The 12,127-nt window shown below is 41.3% G+C and overlaps 1 protein-coding gene across 9 annotated transcripts in view; it reads left to right on the top strand.

Moving 5' to 3' along the window:
• LOC121540441 (dedicator of cytokinesis protein 7-like) overlaps positions 1–12,127 on the top strand; it is a 105,176-nt gene that overhangs the window by 24,534 nt on the left and 68,515 nt on the right. For 8 of the 9 annotated variants that reach the window (XR_006657463.1, XM_045207730.1, XM_045207729.1 and 5 more), the window contains exons 7-12: positions 3,679–3,764; positions 3,856–3,922; positions 4,367–4,516; positions 4,759–4,839; positions 4,957–5,119; positions 5,503–5,739. Coding sequence is in view for 8 of the 9 variants with exons in the window: in XM_045207730.1 (XP_045063665.1) it covers positions 3,679–3,764; positions 3,856–3,922; positions 4,367–4,516; positions 4,759–4,839; positions 4,957–5,119; positions 5,503–5,739 (784 nt within the window). In the remaining variant the exon portion in view is untranslated. Of the gene's footprint in view, positions 1–3,678; positions 3,765–3,855; positions 3,923–4,366; positions 4,517–4,758; positions 4,840–4,956; positions 5,120–5,163; positions 5,274–5,502; positions 5,740–12,127 lie in introns of those variants that run through there. The other variant, XM_045207732.1, reaches the window with a different exon arrangement.

Raw genomic sequence — 12,127 nt, 5'->3', positions numbered from 1 at the left:
GTGCAATTTATTGTCAATCAGTGTTGCTTCCTAAGTGGACAGTTTGATTTCACAGAAGTGTGATTGACTTGGAGTTACATTGTGTTGTTTAAGTGTTCCCTTTATTTTTTTTTGCAGTGTATATGCAGTACCAGTCAAAAGTTTCTTCAAGTGCAGTCGCAAAAATCATCAAGCGCTATGATGAAACTGGCTCTCATGAGGACTGCCACAGGAAAGGATGACCCAGAGTTACAGTGGGGGAAAAAAGTATTTAGTCAGCCACCAATTGTGCAAGTTCTCCCACTTAAAAAGATGAGAGAGGCCTGTAAGTTTCATCATAGGTACACGTCAACTATGACAGACAAAATGAGAAAGAAAATTCCAGAAAATCACATTGTAGGATTTTTAATGAATTTATTTGCAGATTATGGTGGAAAATAAGTATTTGGTCAATAACAAAAGTTTCTCAATACTTTGTTATATACCCTTTGTTGGCAATGACACAGGTCAAACGTTTTCTGTAAGTCTTCACAAGGTTTTCACACACTGTTGCTGGTATTTTGGCCCATTCCTCCATGCAGATCTCCTCTAGAGCAGTGATGTTTTGGGGCTGTCGCTGGGCAACACAGACTTTCAACTCCCCTCCAAAGATTTTCTATGGGGTTGAGATCTGGAGACTGGCTAGGCCACTCCAGGACCTTGAAATGCTTCTTACGAAGCCACTCCTTCTTTGCCCGGGCGGTGTGTTTGGGATCATTGTCATGCTGAAAGACCCAGCCACGTTTCATCTTCAATGCCCTTGCTGATGGAAGGAGGTTTTCACTCAAAATATCACGATACATGGCCCCATTCATTCTTTCCTTTACACAGATCAGTCGTCCTGGTCCCTTTGCAGAAAAACAGCCCCAAAGCATGATGTTTCCACCCCCATGCTTCACAGTAGGTATGGTGTTCTTTGGATGCAACTCAGCATTCTTTGTCCTCCAAACACGACGAGTTGAGTTTTTTTCATCTGACCATATGACATTCTCCCCAATCCTCTTCTGGATCATCCAAATGCACTCTAGCAAACTTCAGACGGGCCTGGACATGTACTGGCTTAAGCAGAGGGACACGTCTGGCACTGCAGGATTTAAGTCCCTGGCGGCGTAGTGTGTTACTGATGGTAAGCTTTGTTACTTTGGTCCCAGCTCTCTGCAGGTCATTCACAAGGTCCCCCCGTATGGTTCTGGGATTTTTGCTCACCGTTCTTGTGATCATTTTGACCCCACGGGGTGAGATCTTGCGTGGAGCCCCAGATCGAGGGAGATTATCAGTGGTCTTGTATGTCTTCCATCTAATAATTGCTCCCACAGTTGATTTCTTCAAACCAAGCTGCTTACCTATCGCAGATTCAGTCTTCCCAGCCTGGTGCAGGTCTACAATTTTGTTTCTGGTGTCCTTTGACAGCTCTTTGGTCTTGGCCATAGTGGAGTTTGGAGTGTGACTGTTTTGAGGTTGTGGACAGGTGTCTTTTATACTGATAACAAGTTAAAACAGGTGCCATTAATACAGGTAGCGAGTGGAGGACAGAGGAGCCTCTTAAAGAAGTTGTTACAGGTCTATGAGAGCCAGAAATCGTGCTTGTTTGTAGGTGACCAAATACTTATTTTCCACCATAATTTGCAAATAAATTCATAAAAAATCCTACAATGTGATTTTCTGGATTTTTTTTTCTCAATTTGTCTGTCATAGTTGACGTGTACCTATGATGAAAATTACAGGCCTCTCTCATCTTTTTAAGTGGGAGAACTTGCACAATTGGTGGCTGACTAAATACTTTTTTTCCCCACTGTACCTCTGCTGCAGAGGATAAGTTCATTAGAGTTACCAGCCTCATAGAGTTCAAGTCACAGACACATCTCAACATCAACTGTTCAGAGGAGACTGCGTGAATCAGGCCTTCATGGTCGAATTGCTGCAAATAAATAACTACTAAAGGACACTAATAATAAGAAGAGACTTGCTTGGGCCAAGAAACACGAGCAATGGACATTAGACCGGTGGAAATATGTATTTTGGACTGATGAGTCCAAATTTGAGATTTTTGGTTCCAACCGCCGTCGGTTTGTGAGATGCTGAGTAGGTGAAAATATGATCTCCGCATGTGTGGTTCCCACCATGAGGCATGTAGGAGGAGGTGTGGGGGTGCTTTGCTGATGACACTGTCTGTGATTTATTTAGAATTCAAAGCACACTTAACCAGCATGGCTACCACAGCAGTCTGCAGCTTAGTGGGACTATCATTTGTTTTTCAACAGGACAATGACCCAACACACCTCCAGGCTGTGTAAGGGCTATTTGTCCAAGAAGGAGAGTGATGGAGTGCTGCATCAGATGACCTGGCCTCCATAATCACCCGATCTCAACCCAATTTGAGATGGTTTGGGATGAGTCAGACCGCAGAGTGAATGGAAAAGCAGCCAAAAAGTGCTCAGCATATGTGGGACCTCCTGGTTGAGAGAATGCCAAGAGTTTGCAAAGCTGTCAACAAGGCAAAGGGTGGCTATTTGAAGAATCTCAAATATAAAATATATTTTGATTTGTTTAATACTATTTTGGTTACTACATAATTCCATATGGGTTATTTCATAGTTTGATGTCTTCACTATTATTCTACAATGTAAAACATAGTAAAAATATAGAAAAACCCTTGAATGAATAGAAGCGTAGGGTTTTACTCATGCTCGGTTCTTGGGTCTCGAGCACGAGTGGGAATTTGAAATGGGAGTTATGGAACTACCTTGCGTTCTTCTGTTATGGGGATATTCAGTTAATATCCATATTATTAATATAATAATAGGCTATTGGGCATCGGAAGCACTTCTTACCTCGAAATCGCCTCGCTATTCATGTTGAATATATTAGTCTGTCAATTTGAACTAAGCAAGCTGCTAAATCGTTCATTTTACATCTTTCCTACATCTTGCCTAGACTACTTTAGGCTATCTGAAATGAGATGTAGGCCTATCAGGGGCTACAGGCTACCTACATCTAGCTAACCAAACCATGGCAAAGTTGAATTACAATCATAAACCCAGACCCAGGCCTAGCCTATTCCTGTTGAATGACAAGTCGGTCTCGCAAATAGGCCATTTATAACGATTTGTAGTCTTAACATCTGGCACATAATAACGGTATAATCGGCAGAAAATAGCCTAACATTAGTTTTTTTGAAGTTTAATAACGGTGAATTATCTTTTCTCTTGCTACATATTCAAATTCCTTTATTAGTCACATTAGTTCACGATTATTATTTTGATGGAAAACCAAATTTTGCTTCTTAGGTTGTTAGAAGTTAAGTCGATATTCCTTCTTAATTCACTCAATAACGTTATTGAAAAAGGGCTAGTTTTCAGGCCTTGTGGGCGGGTTTTGAGTAATCATTGGGCTATAACTTTTAGCTAGACCTGGCAACCCTGTCGATGATAATGTTGTCACCACAGTCACATCTAACATAGCTTTTTAAAGCGGCCAAAAGTCACGAAGTAGACGCTACTGGTTTCACACTTGAGTGTGAAAATGCGTTTCCTCAGATATAGTGCTTATACACAGCATATTCCAATACATAATGTACCATACAAAAACGTTTGTTATTATATTCATGTTTTTCCTATTATTATTATAATTATAATGATTATATATTCTCTGCATCCTCAGGAGGAAGCCATAGAGCGCCACTGTGTGCCTGACGTCCCTACGGAACACTTTGGCCAGAGGTTACTCGTCAAGTGCTTGTCCTTGAAGTAAGTGGGAGGACACACCGACACATTTTAGCTGCACTCTTTTTAACTGCCTTCTGCTTTTTGCTGACCCAATCCTTTTTCCCCATTGAAGGTTTGAGATCGAAATCGAGCCCATATTCGCCATTTTGGCCTTATACGATGTCAAGGAAAAGAAAAAGGTAAGCTGTTATGTTTTCCTCCATGCCTCTCGGCCCTGAGTTGTTGGGTCCGTCTCTGAGAAATCATTAAAAGTGGTTGGAGTCCAACATGAACTAGATGACTGGGCTATAAAAGTTTTCGTATGAGACCTGTTATCCTTGTGTGAATGCTCTTTAAATCATACCATGTATCTATATGGGTAACACTCAATCATTGCCCATACGCAACAAACACTAGAGGGAAGCAGTAACCATTATAAAATAAAGTCACTTCAAGCCCCTCTTCCATGCTCAGTCAATTTACAGTGAACAAATATTTTAGAGTTTTTAGAAACTTCTGTGTTGTCAGATTAAGTATTGGTAATGGATTGAGAAATACATTGCACTAACTGATATCAATATCAGACTAGTCTCCTATCTTTTTACACTGTTTATCCAAAATCTCACGTGTCTCTCTCCCATCAGATATCAGAGAACTTCTTCTTCGACCTGAACTCAGAGCAGACTAAAGGGATGCTGCACTCCCACATTCAGACAGCAGCCATCTCCACCCTGGCCCGCTCAGCCATCTTCTCCATCACATACCCCCCCCAGGACGTCTTCCTCGTCATACAGGTCAGCATCACGCACATTTCTAGAGTTGCAAAATTCCCTAAATGTTTATTTTTTAAATCCAAATTTCTGGGATCAGAAGGGAATAAGATGTAAGGGAATCCTTCAACAGCGATTTCTGAAAAACCAGGGAATTTTTGCAAATTTAACTTTTGTGACATTAATCACTTCCTGTACATTGGATCTGCCAATATGTGTGTGAGTAGTGACTGATAACTTCCCTCCTGTGTTTTGTCTGTCCCCAGCTGGAGAAGGTGTTGCAGCAGGGAGATATAGGCGAGTGTGCAGAGCCCTACATGGTCTTCAAAGAGTCTGACACAGCCAAGGTAAGAGCATTATTAAAAAAACATTCAAATAAGCAATAGACTCAAAGTAATGGTAATCTTTGTGGTGTAGATCTCCAAACCGATGGAGGTAGATGTATTGTCTCCTTCCATATATAGAACAAAGAGAAGTTGGACAAGTTGCGGAGCCAGTCGGAGCAGTTCTGCACACGTCTGGGTCGGTACCGGATGCCCTTCGCCTGGACAGCCATCCACCTGATGAACATCGTGAACAGCGCCGGTAGCCTGGAGAGAGACACTGAGCTGGAGATGGGACTGCCAGGTCAGAACGCTTGGGGATCAATAAAGTTGTGCAGTTGATTTGAACACCACAGAGGACGGCCAGTTCTTCCTGGATGTCAGTGTCAGCTGAGAACAGAACAGGGCCGTGCAGTTTGTCTATATGAGGCATCAGGTGGACATTAGTCATACTGGGGGTAAGGTTGCTGATGGAGAGGTTTTATATACAGGGGGTGGTGGGGGCCGATCAAGTCTACGCCGCTTTTCATCAATTGTTAACTTAAACTTTTTTATCATATGAAATTAAACAGATCATTGAACATAGAGTGTAGAGGCTTGTCTATATGATTACCGTTGACCTTGTGATGCAATGATGATTCTGTAACTCTGACCCTGGCTGTGGCTTTCTGTTGCCCCCCCCCCCAGAGAGGAAAGGTTCATGGTCGGAGAGGAGGAACTCAAGCATTGCGGGCCGGCGCTCCCTAGAGAGGACCACCAGTGGAGACGAGTCGTGTAGTCTGACCAGCTTCAGACCTGCTACCCTCACCGTCACCAACTTCTTTAAACAGGAGGGGGACAGGTTGAGTGATGAGGACCTGTATAAGTTTTTAGCTGACATGAGGAGGCCGTCTTCTGTACTGAGGAGACTGAGACCTATCACAGGTACAGTAACACCACCACCACCACCATCATCAGCACTACTCACTGCGTCAATAAACACAATCGTTTGAATTAAATCACCATATCAATCCATTAACTAGAAAAGGACATTTCCTGAAGTAAATGTGGTGTGCCTGCTAGTCTTGAAGTATTTCTGGTTGTGAGATAGTATTAGTAGTGGTAGTGACGGCAGTAGTAATGGTAGTAGTTGTAGGTAGTAATAGAGTTTTCATAGGCTATGTGTTAGTTATAGTGACCTATTTTGGGGTGGTTTGTAGGTGTGGAGTTATTATAGTGTGTTATAGTCGGATAATATAGTAGGCTAGAGTGAGTACTACACTGAGTGTACAAAACATTAGGAACACCGGCGCTTTCCATGACAGACTGACCAGGTGAATCCGGATGAAAGCTATGATCCCTTATTGATGTCACCAATCAGTGTAGATGAAGTGGAGGAGTGAAGTTAAATAAGGTTTTTTAAGCCTTGAGACAATTGAGACATGGATTGTGTGCTATTGAGGGTGAATGTGCAAGACAAAATATTTAAGTGCCTTTGAACGTGGGTATGGTAGTAGGTGCCAGGTGCACCGGTTTGAGTGTGTCAAGAACTGCAATGCTGCTGGGTTTTTCATGCTCAACACTATCTAGTGTGTATCAAGAATGGTCCACCACCCAAAGGACATCCAGCCAACTTGACACAACTGTGGGAAGCATTGAAGTCAACATGGGCTAGCATCCCTGTGGAATGAATTGGAACAAATTGAGGCTCTTCTGAGGGCAAAAGGGGGTGCAACAAAATGTTTTCGTTTGAACATTCTGAAAGTTTTGTGGCAGTGATTTCAGTTAAGAATGTTGAAGCCTTTATTCCGCCATTGAAATGAATGGGGATACAACATGCATTATAGTTTATGATATAGGAATGGTAGCAAAAAAGTGTTCAAGCCAACTAAGTTGAGTCAGTCTGCACATGTCAACTTTGGGATGGTGTTTGTATCAAGAGTAGTGGTGAATCCACGTTTTGCCTTTTGAAGTCTATGGCGCTTTTATGCAAATTTAAAACGGTTATAGTTCAAAAAGTACAAATAGCAGTTGAGTCAGTGTGTACATGTCAACATTGGTTTAGTGTTTGTAGCTTTAATAATAATAATAATAATAATAATAATATATGACATTTAGCAGGCGCTTTTATCCAAAGCGAATTAGTCATGCATGCATACCTTTTAAATATGGGTGGTCCTGGGAATCGAACCCACTACCCTGGCGTTAGAAGCGCCATGCTCTACCAACTGAGCTAGCTACTAACAGTTCAAAAGCTGTGGCGAATCCAAATACTTCCCATTCAAGCTTATGGAGCTTTTATGCACATTTACAAATGGCACTGTTCTAAGCAATCTTTACCATTTCAAGCCAACCACGGGGCTATTTTATATAGAGGGTTACCTACTGATCATAGCGTGTTTATGTTAGAGACTCTGTCTGATCTGAAATCCCGCAGCTGTGGCCTTGGACTGTTTCATGTAAATGTCTAAAGTTTGATTTTGAAAATTGATCTTATTGTAGTTCTGGCTTCTCAAACCAACGCAGACATTTTGATAATTATTGAGACTTAGTTCAAAAAAATTGTGCCAGACTCTGATGTCTCTGAATGGATCCAATGTTTATAAAGCTGGCAGTGGTGGGGGTGTCGCCATATTCATAAAGAACTATTTGAATGTTGCTGTGTGTATTACCACCTCTGTCCCCAAACGATTTGAACGTCTTGTCCTAAATGTGGGCCTTGGTAATAATGCCCAACTAACGTTAGTGAGTTTATCGCCCTCCCAATTGCTCTTAGCAAATTATTTGACTTGCTGTCTAACTGCTAAATCTGAATTATTAATATTGGGTGATCGTAACCTGGATTGGTTGATGCCGGTATCAGATAGACTGAAAGATATTTATACTGAGCTAAATTTGACTAAACTAAACCCACCCGCCCCAACTTAAAACACCCTGAAAAATCAACTATTTTGGATATCATTCTGACAAACACCCTTCGTAAGTATGCAGCCAATGGAATTTTTGCTAACGTGCTCAGTGACCATTGTCCCATTGCCTGCATTAGAGATACTAAGCTACCTAAATCACTTTCACGCATTATTACAAAGATACATTTTAGAACTTTCAATGAACATTTCCTGTATGGCGTGGGGGTTGTATGATTGGGAGGGTGTGTCCTCTCGCTGATTCAGATCAGGCCCTTAAATGTTTTATCTCTCTGTTTAACTCTGTTGCAGATAAGCATGCCCCATATACATGATTAAGGGTAAAGGACAGATCTAACCGATGGTTCATGCATGAATTGTCTAAAATAATTCATGAAATATACTACGGTTGGGTGGTTTCCAGATTTTCAAACTGTACCATACCGTGGTATATGGTATTACCGGTAGTGCACACAAGGTGTGCAATTTTAACAAAAAAATAAATATAATAACAATAATATATATATAATATATATTTATTTTATTTAATTTTTACGTACAAAAAAATTTAGGCAACAGGGATCTTGATCCAGGAGGGGATTGAATGTCTCTGCTGTAACCAAGAAGCTTGATCTTGACATCTAGCCTCTTAGCTAGCAAGTTAGCAAACCAAATGCATAGCTAAAGCCCTTAGCTGAATATAATTTATTTGACACATCTTGGATGTAGTTATACTTAACTTATAGTTATAAGCAGTAGCGTAGCATGCAACCCCCCAAAAAATATTAATTATATATCCAACAAAATGTCACGTAGGGCCCCCAAAAGGCTATGGCCGGCTCTGTATGGATGTGGGTATGCAGACCCGCAAGCCACTGTGGCCCATCATGATGAGTTTAGATTTTGTGTGGTCCCCACTCCCATCAAAGTTACCCATCCCTGCACTAGAGGGAGTCCTTTATTAACCTCTAAACAGATAGTAGAGAATGATGCACTTCTAGGCAGTCATTTTTATTTCTTCATTTGAACCATTTTATGTCAATGATATACAACAAATGTATGTAAAATAATCCACAGGAGCTGATTCGCTTGATCCTTTTTTACTGCAGCTTTCTGCCTTCCTCATTGTAGAACCATTTTTTATTTAGCTATTGCTTCTGGTGCTATCCCTAAGATCTGGAAGGCGGCGCATATCCTCCCCCTTCACAAAGCGGGGATCCTTCTGACCTAGATAACTGCTGCCCAATTTCTAAGCTACTGTATCTTGCCTTGCAAAAATATTACAATCGGTGGCAAAAAATATAATACTTTTTTTACTTCAAATTATATTCTTAATGTGCACCAGTCTGGTTTTAGACCTGGATATAGCACCTTTTCAACAGCTACGCTTGTCTTAAATTGTGTTAAGTTGCTTAGATCATAGGAATTACTGTGCTGCCATATTTATAGACCTATCCAATGCCTTTTGGTACTGTTGACCATCCCCTACTCATTCAAAGGTTGTCTGAAATGGGCTTCGACCAATCGTCTTGCAAGTGGTTTGGGAACTGTCAAACAGGACACAATGTGTGCTTTCTGATGGTTTCAAGTCAAGTTACCTCGGTATTACTAAAGGTGTCCCGCAGTGGTCGATTTTGTGACCTGTCCTCTTTACTATTTACAGTGCATTCGGAAAGTATTCAGACCCCTTGAGTTTTTCCACTTTGTTACGTTACAGCCTTGTTCTAAAATTGGTTAAATACTTTTTTATTCCATCAATCTACACACAATACCGCATAATGACAGTGAAAACAGGTTGTATAATTTTTTTCACATTTAGTAAAAATTTAAAACAGATACCTTATTTACACAAGTATTAAGACCCTTTGCTATGAGACTCGAAATTGAGCTCGGGTGCATCCTGTTTCCATTGGTCATCCTTGAGATGTTTCTACAGCTTGATTGGCGTCCACCTGTGGTAAATTCAATTGTTTGGACATGATTTGGAAAGGCACACACTTGTCTATATAAGGTCCCACAGTTGACAGTCCATGTCAGAGCAAAAACCAAGCCATGAGGTCAAAGGAATTGTCCGTAGAGCTCGGAGACAGGATTGTGTCGAGGCACAGATCTGGGGAAGGGTACCAAAAATTTTTTGCAGCATTGAAAGTCATGAATAACAGTGGCCTACATCATTCTTACATGGAAGAAGTTTGGAACCACCAAGACTCTTCCTAGAGCTGGCCGCCCAGCCAAACTGAGCAATCGGGGGAGAAGGGCCTTGGTCAGGGAGTTGATGGTCGCTCTTACAGAGCTCCAGAGTTCCTGTGTGGAGATGGGAGAACCTTTCAGAAGGACAACCATCTCTGCAGCACTCCACCAATCAGTCCTTTATGGTAGAGTGGCCTGATGGAAGCCACTCCTCAGTAAAAGGCACATGACAGCCTGCTTGGAGTTTGCGAGAAGGCACCTAAAGGACTCCAAGATTGAACTCTTTGGCCTGAAAGCGTCACGTCTGGTGGAAACCTGGCACCCCTACGGTGAAGCATGGGGGTGGCAGCATCATGCTGTGGGGATGTTTTTCAGCGGCAGAGACTGGGAGACTAGTCAGGATTGAGGGAAAGATGAACGGAGCGAAGTACAGCGAGATCCTTGAAGAAAACCTGCTCCACAGCACTCAGGACCTCAGACTGGGGCGAAGGTTCACCTTCCAACAGGACAACAACCCTAAGCACACAGCCAAGACAACGCAGGAGTGGTTTCGGGACAAATATCTGAATGTCTCTGAGTGGCCCAGCCAGAGCCCAGACTTGAACCCCATTGAACATCTCTGGAAAGACCTGAAAATAGCTGTGCAGCGACGCTCCCCATCCAAGCTGATAGAGCTTGAGAGGATCTACAGAGAAGAACGGGAGAAACTCCCCAAATACAGGTGTGCCAGGCTTGTAGCGTCATACCCAAGAAGACTCAAGGCTGTAATCGCTGCCAAAGGTGCTTTAACAAAGTACTGAGTAAAGGGTCTGGATACTTATGTAAATGTGATATTTCCATTTTTTTTTTTTATACATTTGCTAAAATTTCAAAAAACGGTTTTTGCTTTGTCATTATGGGGTATAGTGTGTAGTTTGATGAGGAAAAATAACGATTTCATCCATTTTAGAATAAGGCTGTAATTTAACAAAATGTGGAAAAAGTCAAGGGGTCTGAATACTTTCCGAATGCACTGTATATATAAATAATTTTAGTCTCATGCAGATGACACTCTTTATGTACGCTATTGCTGACCAGTCTATGTTAGAGCTGCAATCTGATTTTGTTGCCTTGTAGAAAGCCCTTGTTGATTTTAAAATTGGTACTTAATGCGGGAAAAACTAAATATGTTGTTGGTTTACACATTTATGCATTGGATGGTTCTCTCATCGAGCAGGTTCCCACCCATAAATATCTGGGCTTTTTGATTTATAAAAATGTGACGTTTAAAAAAGACATACGGATGAGCTAGTTAAGAACGGGAGATTTTAAAGTAGGCTTCTTTAATAGAAATTGATCATGCCTCTCCCAAAACAGCAGGAAACAGGTTGTACAGTCAACTTTCCTGCCAGTTCTTGATTAATGGTGGCACCATTTATCAGAATGCAGCAGCCACTACTCTAAAACCCTTGGATGCAGTGTACCATAGAGCCCTTCGCTTTATCACAGGTGACAGGTTTAATACTCATCACTGCATCCTTTATCAAAAGGTCGGCTGGACCTCTCTAAATTCCCGTAGATCACTTCATTGCTCCCTTTTGGTTTACAAAGCTCTGCTGTACAAGCTTCCAACATGTCTCACTTTTCTGTTAAAGTAATAAACTAAGAGGCACCAACCTAGGTAAATCAGCCTTTAGTTTTAACGCCCCCCATGTTTGGAATTATTTACAATCCTCATTATGTCTTGAATCGATGGTGCCAATAGGGCGGTTTTAGAATGCTGATAAGGAATGAATTCACTGAGGTTTGCGAGTGTTTTGGTTGATTTGTAATAATTTATTTGTGTTGTAATGTATCTTGTAGTTTCTTTTTTTGCTGTTTTATTGAATTATATTGTTGATTTGTGAATTATTTGTTCTCATTACACCATTGAGAATGAGACACTGGTCTCAATTGGTTTTCCCTGAATAAAGAAAAGTGAAATAAAAAATACAACAGTTATAATTCAAATGGTATCAAAAAGCTGTATACAACCTATTCCCGACCGCTCATTAAAGTATGAATGGCGTTTCTAGCTGAAAAGGTGGAAGGCTGGTTACGACTGGAATGTTTCTTGTTGAAGTCTATGGCCATTGAAATGCATTGGGATTTATGCAAATATGGTTGTAGTGTGAAAAGTATAAGTAGTATCTAAAAGCACACTGACCAGTGCCAGTATTTATTCAAGCACACTGACCAGTGCCAGTCTGCACATTTTA

The sequence above is a fragment of the Coregonus clupeaformis genome, chromosome 26 (genome assembly GCF_020615455.1).
Source record: "Coregonus clupeaformis isolate EN_2021a chromosome 26, ASM2061545v1, whole genome shotgun sequence".
NCBI classification, from domain to species: Eukaryota; Metazoa; Chordata; class Actinopteri; order Salmoniformes; family Salmonidae; genus Coregonus; species Coregonus clupeaformis.
The sequence above is the reverse complement of the archived record's forward strand: the minus strand, read 5'-3'. Positions and strand labels throughout refer to the sequence as shown.